Raw genomic sequence first — 15,960 nt, 5'->3', positions numbered from 1 at the left:
CCCCAAACGTAGGACCACCACTGACTGAACCATAGTCTTGGCGAAAAGAGTGTGTATTCACACCTAAGGGGCCGAAGGGGCCGAAAATGTTCTTCAGAGCCTAACTCAGAATTATATCGCGGTCATAAATCCTGCGTCCTTACGAGCATATACCTTACTACGTTCTCATGTGTAGGGTTGCATTTAACACATCAATCCATTTAGAACAAACATGTTTAAAACAAGCCCCTTGTTTACAACATGCTTTTAATTTTTATTCATTGCTTTTTCAAAGCCACTATTAAATTGTGACGTCAGAATGGATTGACATTGAAAATTAGAAATATAGGGTAAGTATAGCTCCTTTGACGAAATAGCCTTCCAACTCCTGTCATACACGGACCAAAATATCTTTAACCAGGACTTCATCCTCATGCAGCATTTGACGGTCGGCGGCCATCTTCATCAGAATATTCATTCCTTCCTAATGATCTATATCAGGGGTCGGGAACCATACATGTCAATCCCCTGTTACGTCACAATTGAAAAGTTTAAAAAAGTTTCAAACAAAGTGTTTTAAACAACCATTTGTTCTAAATGCAACCCTGCTTACGTGCATGCATAATCTGGGTTAAAATGTACTCGATTTATACCTCGGTATAAGTCTGAGGTAGGTTCTGGTTTCTTGTGCCCTGGGTGTATGTACACAGCAGTGTATCAGCAGTGGTACACGAGTGTAAATACACACTCTTTTTGCTAAGAGAGTCTACCACACCAAACCCTCGCCTACACATATATAATACTATCAAAAGATCGTGCACTGTCTTGGAGATTATCTGACAAATTTTGTTCCTTGATAGACTCCATTCTGCAATGCTGTTGTAACCTTCTCCACATTTTCGGAAGTTATATGTGGGACGCGCGTATACGAGCTTGGCGACTTTGTGGTTTCACGTAATATTTTGAATACCACTATGACATAGGCAAGAGTTTCAAAACTGCGATTTACGATCGAAATCGGAATCCATTTCTTCTGCATCGTCTTGCTTCATTTTATCATTGGAGAGGTTATGTTTGTAATGAATTTTATCCGCGATCCAGACAAAGCTGTCAAAATACATATATATATAATATAATAAACATACTAACTCAGTTTCTGTTAAGCTGCGTTTGGTTTATAGAAGCATAGCTGCTTCATAAGTTGGAATCTCCAGCCGGCGGTACTCACCCCATGAGAAGAAACGCCACCATAAAATAGATTGCCATGACAGCCCATATAAATGAATGTCGTATGTATAGAGTTGCAGTGTATATCGACAATATGATTATAGGAGATAACGTATTCACGATCTTTGAGGCACAGGGTACAAGAGCCAACACAGGTCCTGGAATAAAAGAGGAAATGAAATTAGATATCCATAATACTCAGCGTAGCAGTGGTTCCCAATCTTTCTCGTCTCGTGGACCCCTATAGGCCGATATTTGAGTCAAAATTCCCCCATAAGAAAAAATTATCAGGTGACTAAAAAAGGTGCTTTTTAAACGCACAACCATTTGTTGACTGAACAATATATCCCTATACATTTTTAGATATGCCCAAACTATGTCGAATACGGACCGCATTACGGTTTGGTAAAGTACCGCGGGCTACTTCCGTAACAATTATTTAACACTATAGGTGTACTGTTATTTAGAAAATAACTAAATCAAAAGAACCTAGGTCGGTACTTTCCGTTGTGGCAACATTGCGCTAAATTTGGCCTACTTTTTACCGGTCGGGTAACTTTTGACTACAAATAAATCACCAAGTTCGTTTTTGCGATGGCGTTGCGATCAGGGCTTTGGAGTCGGAGCCGGAGCAAGGATCCGAAGCCCCGGAGCAGTGTATTTACTGCGGAGCCGGAGCTCTACATAAAATTCAAGCATAGCCGGAGCCGACCTGGAGCTGATTGCTCCGATGTAATACATAAGGTGCTATGCTATTACTATCGTGGATTCACATAATTTTCCCGTAGTCGTCCGCAAAATTACAAATTGTTGCCTCGTTGGCACCACCGTCTCAGACTAACCATGTTGACAGAAATACGAGACACCTGGGTATAGGTTAGATATGGTGCGGCTTACTCCGTATATAATTATGGTATTTTGGGTTAGGGATGGTGTGAACGTGAGGTTCACGTTCGCGTTCTGTGTGTGAACCTCCGAAATTTAGAGGTTCACGTTCACAAACGAACCTTGGTAGGTTCTGCACTGTGAACCTTTTTCATATATTATAATTTCCTCTGCATTATAACGTCTTTGATTGAAATTTATTGCATTTCGACTGCAGGCCACTCTATGCATGTCGCTGGCAGCATTAAAAAATCAGCACTGAACAGTGAACAAGTATGCAACTTGACAATCTCAAAAATTTTACTTGCTTTGTTACAAACGTTTACTAGAAATATCCAGCTTTCCGTTTGTGAATATTTAGTAACTCTCTGCTGTGAGCTTGACCCGCAATCACACAACATCAAGAGCGAAATACACTACATTTAGGTAGTCAGCGAATGAAGCTTATTCAACCAATCAATGAAATTGATACCGTTGTCTGATGAAAAAAATCTAGCAGTCGCTGGCGCACGAATGGCATCGTGCCGGGCGTCGTCGGGGATTGCCGGGGGTTGCTTGCAGTCCTCGTCGAAATTGTTGACAAAGCGACGAAAGATATTGATTTTATGGAAGAGCCATAAATGGCAATCAACTGTTACGTCACTATTGAAAATTCGTGGCGTATTGGCAGGACTAATACATGGAATTCACAGTGTGTGCCGTATCTTCTCTGATCACATGCGTAGGTTGAGCCTAACATGGTCACTACAGCAGTTACATTGAAACCTTCAATGAATATTGGTATTTTCTATCGATGTTTACGAATGATTAGATTTTGAACATTTCTACTCCCATAATCAATTAATTTTCAAATTTATTATTCGAAAATAAAGCGCGAAAGGACTGGTTATGCGCAGGTGAACTCATCGTAAACTCATCAACTCATCGTAAACAAAACATTGCTTTACACACCCACATTTTGAAGCTATTTACCAAACAAGCACATGGATACGTATGGAGTTGTTTTTAATTTTAATTTCTAATTGTGAATGTCACTTCCAAGGCAGTTCATTTCTCGGCGTGGATCAGAAAGAATAGGTGTATTTGAAAACTGCATTGTCATACAAGCCTCGCCATGTCTGCTGTTCTTTTTGATCAATCAAGGCATCGTGCAATCCAAAATTTCGAGGCGCGATGTCGGGTAGATCGAATTCACGAATGATGTTAGTGGCCGGCGGGACATCAAGTTAAAAATTTGAGGATTTTGAAAAGGGGGATACGAGATCCTTAACCTGGATACTCCACTGTCTTTACATCTCGAAGACATGTTTAGGCTGCCACAACTATAATTATTATTGACGTAATGAAAATTTACGAGCATAAGTTGCTGCAATATTGATAAATTTATTATAAAATTAACAATTTGCTAAAGAGCCATATCTTATACCCAAAAGAGCCATTACGGCTCGCGAGCCATTGGTTCTCGACCACTGTTATAGGCTATCGCTTCACTAAAATGTAGGGTTGGATTAGCAATATGACGTCACGTGGGGTCATGAGGTTCACGTTCGCGTTCACACAGAACCTTTCAAAAGGTTCGCGTTCACACGAACCTGAACCTTTCAGAGGTTCACACCATCCCTCTATTCGTCACCCACAATTTCGTCATCAACACAACACCGATGGCCAATGGTGCGGTTCGAAAAGTAATGATAACTATGCATTTCAAAAATAAGGACTGATGCTTGTGTGAGTTGAGCAATAACCAAGTAACCAGACGATTATATAAGCGACGCCAAAGGATAAAAACCTGACCTTGCTGCGATTTGGAGGCGTGCATGCCGCGAAAAACCTTCTCTGAATTAGATGAGCAAATGCACGCTGGTTGGTGATTTTTATCGTGGCGCGAAATTGGACAGTGTATCCTTATAGACGAATGGAAATTCATTCCTGCTCATGATCGTTTACTGCAGTTGCGCCATTATGCTCCACATACAATCGCCGCGAAGAAAGCTAGGCAATTCGATGTCCGAACCTCCTGGTGTTCGATATACAAGGGCAATTAGTGATTGGATGCGCGTTTTCCAGTCTGTAATCATCAGTTTGGTGTACTCATTCTTGTCTCATCCACGCACTCGTGTCCTTGAATCGTTTATCGATGTAACTTGAGCATGCAGTTTAATTTAAATTTATTACTCACACGGTGCATTGTGCAATTAGTGCACGGCGTTGAATTAAGTTGTCAGATATTGATACAACGTCGGATATCAGTGGCACTAATTCTGAATTTATTCGATTGCTTTGAAGGAGAACATTCGGTAATCCAGTAAACATGATCGACACCGGACCGACTGGTAACGAGCGCATCAATATTGAATTTCAAACCGTTGGGTAATTGGTATAAAGCGGAATTCTACGATAAGCTATCGACATGCGCCCATATTACTCTTGCTGCAGTTACACTTGAATAATCGCACCATTTCAAGATAAATTCAACCGTATGACTTGATTTTATAGAGTGAAGTGCCGATATTAAAACGTCACATCAGTGTTTTAATGCTGTACACAGCAATAGCATGTAGTAAATTGCATTCACTTGGCGTCATGGACAGACGACATGGAGTTATTATTACGTCACAAAACTTCTCATACTCACACAAAATGACGGTTCAGTGCTGCAACCGTTGTTACAGACTACTGACTGTACCATTTGACTATAGATTACTAACCTACGGAGGTTAGTAATCTATAATTTGACAGTTTTCGGAGTCGAAGCCGGATCTGGAGCATGATCAGTGGTATCAATGAGCTCCGGAGATGGAGCCAGAGCTAATTTATGATAGAAGAGAGCTCCAGAGCTGGAGCTGGAGCAGTTTAAAATTTACGACCGCTCCAAAGCGTATCTTTTTCACGTTAACTCAGACTTTGGCTTAAAAAAGATAATCATATTTCCCAGCGGCCTTGCTGCGCTGAATTCGGCATGGCTTTTCCCTGCTTAGTAGGGATATGGTCGAAAGTCTGTCGCGGGCTCAACGAAATCGCTCCGCGAGCCTCACTCTTTCAGCGGGGGGAATTTCTACGGAAAGGGAAGACTTAAAAAAACATTTAAACATATTTCTAGCTACTAACCCGATAAAAGAAACATGCAATTGTAAAGACGAACTAGTTTTATACTTTACAGTTTCACCATAGAAGTCGAAAAATCTTGTGAACCCAGCGTACCTTTCGTTACAACTCGAAAGCCAGATTCCCCCTAACAAATTTCACATTTCCCCCTAAGGGGGAATTTCCCCCCGGTTGGGAACCACTGGTATATAGCATTGAAAGGTATATGGCCATGCAAAATATTTTCAAGATTTTAAAGAAATATTTTCAATTTGGGATTTATAATATATGTGCTTGTGCATGTATAGGTTATTCTAAATACAAAAATTCCGTCCTTGAAAATATTTTATACTGGATGAATTTCAGTGTTCAGTACAAATGAATATGATGCATAAACTATTCCCACTGAGACTGTCACTGAAGTGCAGCCGAGATTCACGAGGTTGCAAAATAATGCTCCGGTCAATTATTCTCAGATGGCTCACTGACGAAATAATACATGCCTTGTTCTGTTGGTGAGACAAGATTCGATACTTGTGCACGTATGAGAGGCGTTGTTAGACTGCTGACGATTCCAAAGGCAGTACCTGAAAACAATTATGGTCTTTTCACTTCATATGCATAGTACCAATTCATTTTTAATACAAACTAAACTACGACTTCATCACCGTCACAGTTGTATATAGTGCTCACAAACTTGGGATTAGTTAGGTCTAGTCTATCGCTTATACTTACCAATGAATACATGGGTTGCATTTGTTGCTAGAAACATAACGACGCAATTGGCCATTCGTCCAAGGATTGCACAAAGCAATATGCTTTGGTCACTGAAACGCGGCACTTTACGAAAGAAAAGTATCACCAATGGAGAAAAAATCATGATTGAATCACGAATGCCCTATAGGTAAAACATAATTTCGTTATACTTTTAGTAGCAATGAATTGCATAGCCACGTAAGAACTTACAGATCGTGCCCCTACGAGTTCAGGGGTGAAGCACAATGGATAGCTGACGAGGAACATGGTCATGAACAGGTCGAATCCGTCGACAGCTGCCATGTAGATCGCGTAAGCAATGAGATAAAACCAAAGTCTCCAAACTCTTTTCTTCTTCCTTGTTCTGCAGCGACCGCTATTCACATCTGCACAGTGTATGGATCAATACGGTTATACGAATAGAAAATTAATGATGATTCGCGATGGTTACTAAAAACTTGAGAAAGTAAAGACCAGTGACTCTCAACCGCGGCTCCCAGCTAGCCTTCTTGCTGCTCCCATTGACGTTTGAAGATGTCACAAAAATTATAAAAAATCAGTAGGCATAACAACAAAATAAAATTCATATTCAAAAATTATACCCTTGCTGACTTGGAGTCTGAAGTTTATAATTAATGGTGGACAGTGGACACCAATTCTTCTGCTGTCGAATTGCTGTTATCTACTCAGTAACGATTTTTTTACTCAACTCACGCCAAAAAGTATAGGCGTACTCGGACTAAAATGCGTTCGGATCGGCACTGACATTTAAGTCAGCTCACCACCAGACTTAAGTTCAGGTGGTGTTAAAGCAGATTTTCCAACGGTATCGGACCATCAAACCAGTGAATCATTTGGTGCATACAACAGGCTTATCAGGCTTATCAGCTATACTTATATTAATGACTTCAACCGCCGCACTGGTGGAATGAATGCTTTTTTGCCCGTGATGAAAATGTTTTCAAATCCTATTGCAATTAATGTGGACACTGCCCCTAGTCATAATCAACTTGAGTTACTAGACATGCATTCAGCTATCGAGCTCGAGCAATTATGTAAAAGTGAAGACTTACTTGAATTTTGGAGTCAAGTTCCAGAGGGAAAGTATCCCAACTTGGTAACCAATGCCCAAAAAACGATTCTCATTGTGATCAACTTATGTATGTGAAGCTCTTTTCAGCAAAATGTTCAGAATCAAAAATTAATATCACAATCGATTGACCGATGACCACCTCAAGCAGCTACTGCGTACTGCATTCTCTGCAATTACGCCTCGCTTTGATATACACTTCTTGAAGCTCAAAGCCAATGCCAAGTTGTACATTAAATTGATTTGTGTATTTTTTTCTTTCTAGTGTTGCTATTCGTTGGTACGCGCTTTCATGCTTCATAATTTTTTATTATGCCTAATGAGTGTATTCGTGCGGCTCCAAACGTACTACAAAATTTGAAATGCGGCTCCGACACCAAAAAAAGGTTGTGAACCACTGGTCAATAGACAATAGACTTCTATTTGGTGATTACAAAGAGGAAAAGTGTAGTCGTTCCGGTGGTTGTTAGTAGTTTAAATACTCGTTGATTCGGAAAGTGGCTGCTGCCTTATCAGTTCGGTACACTTATAGCATGACAACACGCCACGTGCCTCCCTAACACTGACGACCACACCAAAATCAACATAATTAGTTGAAACCAAATACAATCGCTGAATGAATGCGTCAACAGCTCCGTAAAATTGACAATATCAATGCTTTATATGCTGGAAAATAGTCAAGTCTTCTTCAGGATAAGGTAATAAAATTGAAGCTAGTGACAACAGGAAATTGCTTGAAGCGACTATATTTTTATATTGCACATTGCTAGAAGATACAAATGTTTTTGCCCAAAAAAATCAAATTGTTTAATTGTCGAATTATTTTCGCAAAAGCATTTTCGTTTGGGGTCGTATCAAGTGTTATGATTATTCGTACAAATTAAATCCTTCTTAAATTCAAATTCAAAACGATATATGAAGATGATATTCGTGAAGCTATAGGCTATGGCTTGAAAGCAATACTTTCAACAAGAAATAGTTATCTATACTCGTGTGGGCGTACCTGGCAGATCTCCGTCCTCACATTTGATTTTATTGATCGTGTAGATGCGATACACTTCTCGCAGCTGAGATAAAATCGACTTGAAAGTGGACGCTCTCTTTTCCCCTGAAGCTTTTCTTCTGCCTTCGTCTTTGAGGACGGTGGCTTCCGTAATGTCTTCCCCCGACTCGGTAATCCCTTTACGAAATCCCGTACGCAAGGAAATCGTGAACAGCAATGCCAATGCGGCGCAACATCCGACGAAAATCGTCGGCGGTAAAAACCCGTACTGATGGAGCCAGTACCCAGTTCCTATCACAGTTAAGCCGCCTCCCAATGCAGAACACACTTCCAAAATGGTATATCTGGGCAAGTAACTTGCGACATAAATCAATAATATAAGTTGAGACTCTTCTTAAACGGACCGTTGACCCCTGTCTTTCTCTTTCACGATATCGCTTAGGTGAGCCGATCCCACGTTGATCAAGGTCGTCCATCCTCCCGTTGCGCCGTAAATAACGCCGCATACGACATATATGTAGAGAGATATCCTGTGACATATATCCTAGCTATAGTTCAAATATAGATTTGACGAAGACAAATTCAGATCCTATTTACGAAATGAAGTATCATGTCGAGATTTTGGACGGCTGAACTTTTCGCTTCGTGACTTTTCACATGAAATCGATCATTGTCGATGCCATGTAATCAGAGATATGAACTTGCAAGTCTGTCTATGGGAATTACTTCACTCAAACCCAGCGGCGGTGAAAGGGAGCAGCTGTGATACTCAAGTAGAAGGAGAGTTAGCGTAGTGATCACTATAAGCGCCTACTACCCGGACTGCGCGAATTCGATGCCGCGTCGGCGGTCAATCTGGGCTCCTCCTCCCCCACGTCGCTATGCTTATACGCTGACAAAAAAGCCACTAAAAGACCCGATGAACGAGCGCACTCACAAGGCATGGAAATAGACCAGTATCGAAAAAGAACTGTCACATCGGGCCCTAGATCTAGAGACTGCAACTGGTTGTTCAACATCCTCCTATCTGTTCATTACATCGCATTGTGTCTTATCGCATTGTATATTGTTTGCGTTTTGTTCTGATGAAAATAGAATATGACGATTATGATTAATTGATAAGCAGCGCCGTAATACGTGTCGAAGCTGCTTCAAATGAAAGTAAAAAATGCTTTAAAAACACTCAAGTATATAGGTTTGAAAAGTAGATTTGGTCGAGATACCGCATATTTTTAGCAGTGAATCATTGGGGATGGCATACTTTCCAAATTATATCATACTATGACGCAAAAGTAATCATGAGACACTATACCTATGGGTGCAACGTGCAATTATCGAAATATAATCGATAACAGCGATAGTGGGGTTATTTGACCCAGTCGCTATGACAAGTTTACACGTGAAAGTGATGCAAACAAATTGCCAAACTCTGTGAGAAGTAAGTAGTTCTTCCTAGAATACTGTCGAGTAGAAGTGGAATTAGTATTCTAATATACTATAACCACTTGGGTGAGCTGTATAGTCAAAGTATAGTCAAAACTGGATTCGGTAATCCGAGTAAGTAGAGATTGTTCGTTAGTTACTAAACCACATATGCTCATACCATACCTGACGTGATATAACGATAATAGATTCACCTGAAGTAGATATTGATCATCAACAACACTGAACAGGTCAAGGCACCGATTACAGGAAATAGAAGAGCGTTGCGTCTCCCGATTACGTCGCTCCATGAAGTTATAACAAGCACGCTTATGGTATTTGCGATGGCTCTCGGGACTGTTGACATTTTCGTCCATCTAAGAACGGTAGATGTCGTATCAGCGTCGTAAAGCAGCTTACAAGTCTCGCAGTAGGTATGGTTCTACAACAGGGGTGGCCAACCACTGCCCCGCGAGGTAATATTCTAAATAAGTACGTAGATTATTTTTGTCCTAGATGTTTTTGCGGCATATACACCGACTTATGATACACATACACAGTACACACGCTCTGTGCATAGGCATACCATGAGTGCGTGGTGTGCACATGCCGCTGGACAAGGAAGTGCAGATATAGCCTTTATGAGTTTCTAAGTCATGCACCAACCCTCCATGCTATCCCAGTAATGCATGAGCACCAAGCAGGAAAGTCATGAATACCAGTGTTACTAGTCAGGTCTTTGGTCTGACCCGGCCGGGGATCGAACCCACGACCTAAAGATCAAGGAAGGAGTCATAACCCCCCAACATTTCTGTACATCTTTGTAAACTTACATATAGTAGAGTATTTTGCTGCAGATTTATTTAATTCAAAATATTTCTAGATACTTCGCGCGATTTAATGCCACTAGTTTCTTGCTTTTAAAGACCACCCGGGATAATATAAATGAAAAAGTAAGCGTAATTTACAGAATTCAGTCTAACTGTATTGACAATTATAAGAGAACAGAATATTCCTGTTATCTTCTGAGGCCGTTGGGATGTTTCCGTATAGTTTTGTGAAGTCCTGGGACGGCCATCTCCGAGACGAGACACACCAATCTATAATATCCCGGCCAACTTTCGTTGTCCCAGAAGGATCGTTGGCTATCAAACCTTGGCCCAAAATGCTCGACGGATGTTGGCCGAAACTTTCGTTATTGATATGAACAGGCGCCGAATACTCCTGGCTTTTTGCAATCTGAGCACCGTGGTGCCAATGCGACGCACAATACATGCAAGTACCAATTTTGTTGACTGAGTTAATTCTTAAACTTTGAAACATTTTCCTACTTCGCACAGCTGTAACATGTAAGCAGACCGATTTTTCATGACGTAAAAGGTTATCGATTATGGTGCGTTGCGGTCATTGTTAACTAAACAGGCTTGCTGTTATCATAAAACTAGAAAAGCCAATTGGTTGGAAAACCGCATGTGGCACTCTGGTCAAAATGGTTGGCCGATCATGTTCTATAATATACGAAGCGACTTTACCGGGAAACATCCTCAGCGACGATTCGAGCTTGCTTAGAAGCAGAGATAGTTGCATTTTCGATAACTCTGCAGTATATAACGCTCTCCTCTGTCGTGAAGTTGTGAGATTGTGATACAAACTGTAATTGAGTAGGAGGGCTTGTTCAAAAATTGTTGGTTCTGCTTGTGAAATCACAGCGTCTGACACGAATGGGTCATTTTGTATTACTATTATACGAATCGTTGTTGTGAACCCAGCAGGATAAAACTTACATACAAGAACCCGTCGGCAAGTGGTTCTAAGCATGGGTTAGATCGAACCTCAGGGTTCCATGAGTCAGTTTCAGTGTTGCGATGTAGATCAAACCTTTAAGATACTCATACCGTTTAGGCTATTACAAGATATCTGGGCTATCAGTCGCATACCAGTATAGAGGTATATTGAAACGAAGAAAACAGTGGGATATGAGAGTGGCATGTTGTCTAGGAATGGGATGAACGTGAGGTTCTGCGCGTGAACCTAAGAATTTTGGAGGTTCGAGTTCACAAACGAACCTTGGTAGGCTCTGCATTGTGAACCTTTTTCATGTATTACAATTTTTTCACGTCATTAAAACGTGTCTTTGGTTGAAATTCTTTGCTTTTCAACTTTGGACCCGGGGATATATAGAACGCGGGCCGCGTGTTTCAGACCCCCGACCTAGACATACATGTAGCGTATGTCGATCTTGATGTTGTGTGATTGGGGTTCAGATTTACAGAAGAGAGTCACTGTCCACAAACGGAAACCTGAATATCTCGAGCAAATTTTTGTAACAGGGCAAGTAAAGTTTTTGAGATTGTCAATGTGCATGTGCATGCTCGTTTAGCGTTGATTTTTGTGCTGCCAGATCCATGCATTGAGTGGTCGGAAGTTGAAATGCAAAGAATTGCAGCCAAAGATGTTATAACGACATGGAAAATTGTAATATATGAAAAAGGTTCACATTGCAGACCCTACCAAGGTTCGTTCGTGAACGTGAACCTCTATATTTCTGAGGTTCACACACAGAACGAGAACGTGAACCTCCCGTTCACTCCATCATTATAGTTACTATATGCTCTAATTCTAATTCTCTCTAATTTTTCTGTATAGTCTAACTTTAGTTTTAATCTGATTTATTGTTTTCCTGAAGATATATCTTTGTCTGGGGATTTTGCAGCGAGTTCATAGGAACATCCCTCTCGCACTGGTAAATCCAGTACCAATCCGCCATAACATTACTTACACCGCCGCCGCACAGTCAAGACGAAAAAACAGCCATGCTGGCATAGTAACTTGTAGTACTACGAAAACTACCTCTTGTAGTACTACAAGTAGTAGTACTTGTAGTACTATGAAGTACCACTACTTGAAGTACTATGATGAACATAAGCTTCATTTTATTTTAAACCATGAGCTGCACACGATACATGACAACGCATTCCAGCGACTATTGAATCGACATTGGGGCTATCCAGGCAGTCTATACTAACTAAAACACTATCTCATCCTAAAGATTGATGTTGTGGGAAAGCCCTGGCCCGTATTATAAAAGTCTCGGTGTTGGCAGTGTCTAGGACATTACACGTGAAGGCAATATGCTCATATCAGCTGACCCTCCATCGATGGAATGCTGTTGATATAGCCGAAAGCTATTTCAGCTTTTGCGGAATAGTGTTGTTGGGCACAGACGAATAGCTCATTGCGAAACAAAAACAATAATTTGAAACTAAAATCAATTTCAGCATTTTAAAATGCTTTACTTCGCGTTCTTCCAAAATCACAAATCGGTTCGCCGGCCGCATGTGGCCCGCTTCTTGGTGACCCCTGCTATAGTGCAAAATAAACCAAGCTTGGTGTGCAAACGATAACCATTTTCATGCTTATGGGAATGCATACTGTGATTTGATATGAACAGACCTTGATTTTTGCTGTATTTATTTTTCATTCACAACTTCATTCAATTTCCAAGTTTTTGCGAATTCAGTAATTATAATTATAATCTAATTTGAAAAAACTGTGCAGCTCCAATTCTAATTCTAATCTAATTTGGAAAAGTTGTGCAGCTCTAATTCTGATTCTAATCTAATTTATAAAATATTGTGTTGCTCCGATTCTAATATTAGTCTAATTTGGAGAAAACTGTAGATCTGATTCTAATTCTAATCTAATCTAATTTGGTAAAGCTGAAAATTTTCTAGTTGTCCAGGTCTGGTTGTGACTATCCAACAAGATATCCACGGATACCGCCTGTCCATTGTCTATATAGTGATGAATATCTCCTGTGCGCTCGGAAACCCATACTAGCCTCAACCGATGCAAATTCTCACCTGATAAACAAACTCCGATTCCATAGTAAGGTAACTGTACGTACAAGCACAGGTGAAAAACACGATTGGTTCCACATATGTATGTTGTCGCAACATTACACAAGCTTAAACATAGAAACAAAATTGCTGAAAAAGGCAACATTTCTGTTTATCGTCCAGATATGTGATCCATTTAACTATAATCATTCATTAACATTAACATTATTAACAGATTTCAAACCTATCATCCTAAATTGATATAAACTTCTTCATACTGAGCGATATATTCTACCACCCATACCCGTGTTTCCAAAGACGGTCAACTATAACACGCAATCTCGAACGCGGGCGCGGTAAACTTGCGAGTGAGCGCTTCTGCGTAATTATATAATATTCAATAAGACCTTATCATAAGCCGAGGTTATCTGCTTGCAAGACTTGATCCTTATCGACGTTACTATCATAAACGAGACTGCAGGAGTGCAGGTATACGTGACTTGTCACCAGCAACGAGCATACGATACGGAAGACTTACACAAAAAGCCCGGGGCATTACTAAGTAGCAATTTTAGGATATATCAAATACTATGAATTGAACTATAACACACCCTACGCTTCCAGCTACAGCATATAAGTACCTAATACAAACGCCTACCAAGCGTCTGCATCATCCCCAATGAAAGCTTAAATGACGTTGTCGTCTATAGTTGTTTTCGGTATTGGAATATGGTGATCGGCTACTATGGCCTATTACACCAGGTTCAGAATATACCAGTGTTACAACTGTCTGCCGGTGAGGATAACAAATTCAGGCACCGATAGAAATATTCGTGGGTCTGATAATAGGCTTGTGATCCGGAAAGGTATGCATACATTCGTCGATGTCGTCGTCAAGTGATCGCGTTGGGTCGAATAGCGTTCGCAATCAATGAAAAAGTGGTCGACCGTCGCGTCAATATCACACGTAGCGCATAAACCCGTCTCGTGGCATCCGAATGTGCGAAGGTGCCCGTGTAGTCCGCAGTGGCCTGCTTGCGGTATTATCAGTATTGATGAGATTATTCGGCAGGATATGCTGCAGCTTTGCATGATTGTTTGCGAAGCGAATATCTCGCGATATTGCGAATTATCATCTGATTCCTTGAATTCATAATTTTATCTTTCCTCGCTGTGTTTGGCGATTTGCGATTTCAGTTCCTTGGTTGACAGCGAGATTGCGTATATCACGATTCGTTTATAAAAAGAAGTTTGAAAACTGGAATGAACATTTTGAATTTTAATGTTTGTCATCTGTATCAACTTGGTTTTCCTCGCAGGCGAGGGATTGTGTCATTGCTGTTACATAAATTGAAATCTCTTGAAAGAATAGGAAACGCCGCCTGAAAATACATTGAATTGTCATATCTAAGATTTTATGAGCAAAAGACCCTTACCACTTTGAAAAGTTTTATTCAACTCGACCTAATTTCCAGAAGTTGTCAAAGCAGTTAGAAGAGCTACTCAAGTGGTGGAAGGGCTGATGAAATCTATGGGCATGACTTTCACGGACCTCCGGAAAATCGTGATGATTATAATGAACCAGAGGCGAGATTATGAAGGATAATCTAATTCCACTGAAACTGGCGACGTCTTAATCCAATCTCCACCGATGTCTTTGTCAAGATAGAAACGAGTGGAAAAGACATCCCTGCCTCTTCAGGCATACCTGGAACACGATTTTTGGTCATGTCGGAGTGACGAAATTTGTCACTGCAAATCCTATTATTTCAAAGATGGCCGAAATTTCAATTTTTTTAACATCTCTTGTATATGAATGCCAAAAGATAATGAAACTTGATTTGAAATGTGTTTCAAAGTATATCAGAAACATGGGAATTACTGCGTTATATTGGACATGGAGATATCACGCAAACTATAGTATACCATTAATATAACCAATGGATTGCCACATCGTTTTGATTTAGGATTTTTCCTTAGGTCAATGTCTTATAAAAATACATCTTCCTTATTTTGAACTGTATTCAGGACCGTAACTGCCGCACCCCAAACCCCCAGGGGGCGAGCTCAAAGGGGGCCAAAATTTATTTCTTCAATGAACATAAATTATAGAGTTTATTTTCAAAATTTATCCAACTTCATTCAAACTTTTTTCGCGCTAGGCGTGATTTCATGTTGCCAAATATCTTGATTTTTGGGTACCCTTCCCCCAAGAAAAAATACGCATGATTTATTGAAATAGGCATTTCGGCGCCGACCATTACCGCGCCACGACGCACCAAGACATATGAAGTTTTAGGCCGTGTAACATGCGAGTCCGAGTAGTGGGCCAGAACGATCGGCGGCGAGAAAACCTTGGTCGACAAGGACTGCCCTTATGCTGACCGTTCTTTATTGGTCCATAAGCGCCTAAATGTTCCTGTCCTGGTAATCTGAACCCCACAAGACAAATGCCATCTTGCAGAGAAGAATTATTTGTCCGTGAAAAAATACCAATTTGAAATCATATGAGTCTTTTAGTTTAGTAGGCTACGTTTGGGCGATTTCATTATCTTTTGACATAGCAGACAGGAGGTCGCGAATTAATATCCTGTAACGAAGTCATTATAGCAACGGACCCGACCGAATATGTGTAATTGTTATTTACGGGCCGTATACACATTTTCCAAGACAAC

The 15,960-nt window shown here is 40.5% G+C and overlaps 1 protein-coding gene and 1 long non-coding RNA gene across 2 annotated transcripts; both read right to left on the bottom strand.

Moving 5' to 3' along the window:
- Positions 1 to 905: 905 nt before the first annotated feature.
- Positions 906 to 1,380, bottom strand: LOC145450478 (uncharacterized). Its single transcript, XR_013918494.1, has 2 exons — positions 1,208 to 1,380; positions 906 to 1,086 (listed from the first exon to the last, which is right to left on the bottom strand). It is a non-coding gene; the product is annotated as an uncharacterized LOC145450478 (long non-coding RNA).
- A 4,231-nt stretch (positions 1,381 to 5,611) lies between these two features.
- LOC145451156 (proton-coupled folate transporter-like) lies at positions 5,612 to 13,459 on the bottom strand. Its single transcript, XM_080329653.1, has 8 exons — positions 13,310 to 13,459; positions 10,979 to 11,097; positions 9,662 to 9,823; positions 8,429 to 8,554; positions 8,025 to 8,368; positions 6,142 to 6,317; positions 5,911 to 6,073; positions 5,612 to 5,762 (listed from the first exon to the last, which is right to left on the bottom strand). Exons 1-8 carry the CDS (start codon positions 13,403 to 13,405, stop codon positions 5,638 to 5,640), a joined length of 1,311 nt encoding a protein of 436 aa, XP_080185779.1. The 5' UTR covers positions 13,406 to 13,459; the 3' UTR covers positions 5,612 to 5,637.
- Between the last annotated feature and the right edge of the window lie 2,501 nt (positions 13,460 to 15,960).

This window comes from Botryllus schlosseri, chromosome 11 (genome assembly GCF_051294905.1).
Source record: "Botryllus schlosseri isolate E-star chromosome 11, Bs_hap1, whole genome shotgun sequence".
Classification (NCBI taxonomy): Eukaryota; Metazoa; Chordata; class Ascidiacea; order Stolidobranchia; family Styelidae; genus Botryllus; species Botryllus schlosseri.
This window is presented reverse-complemented; position numbering and strand designations above follow the sequence as displayed.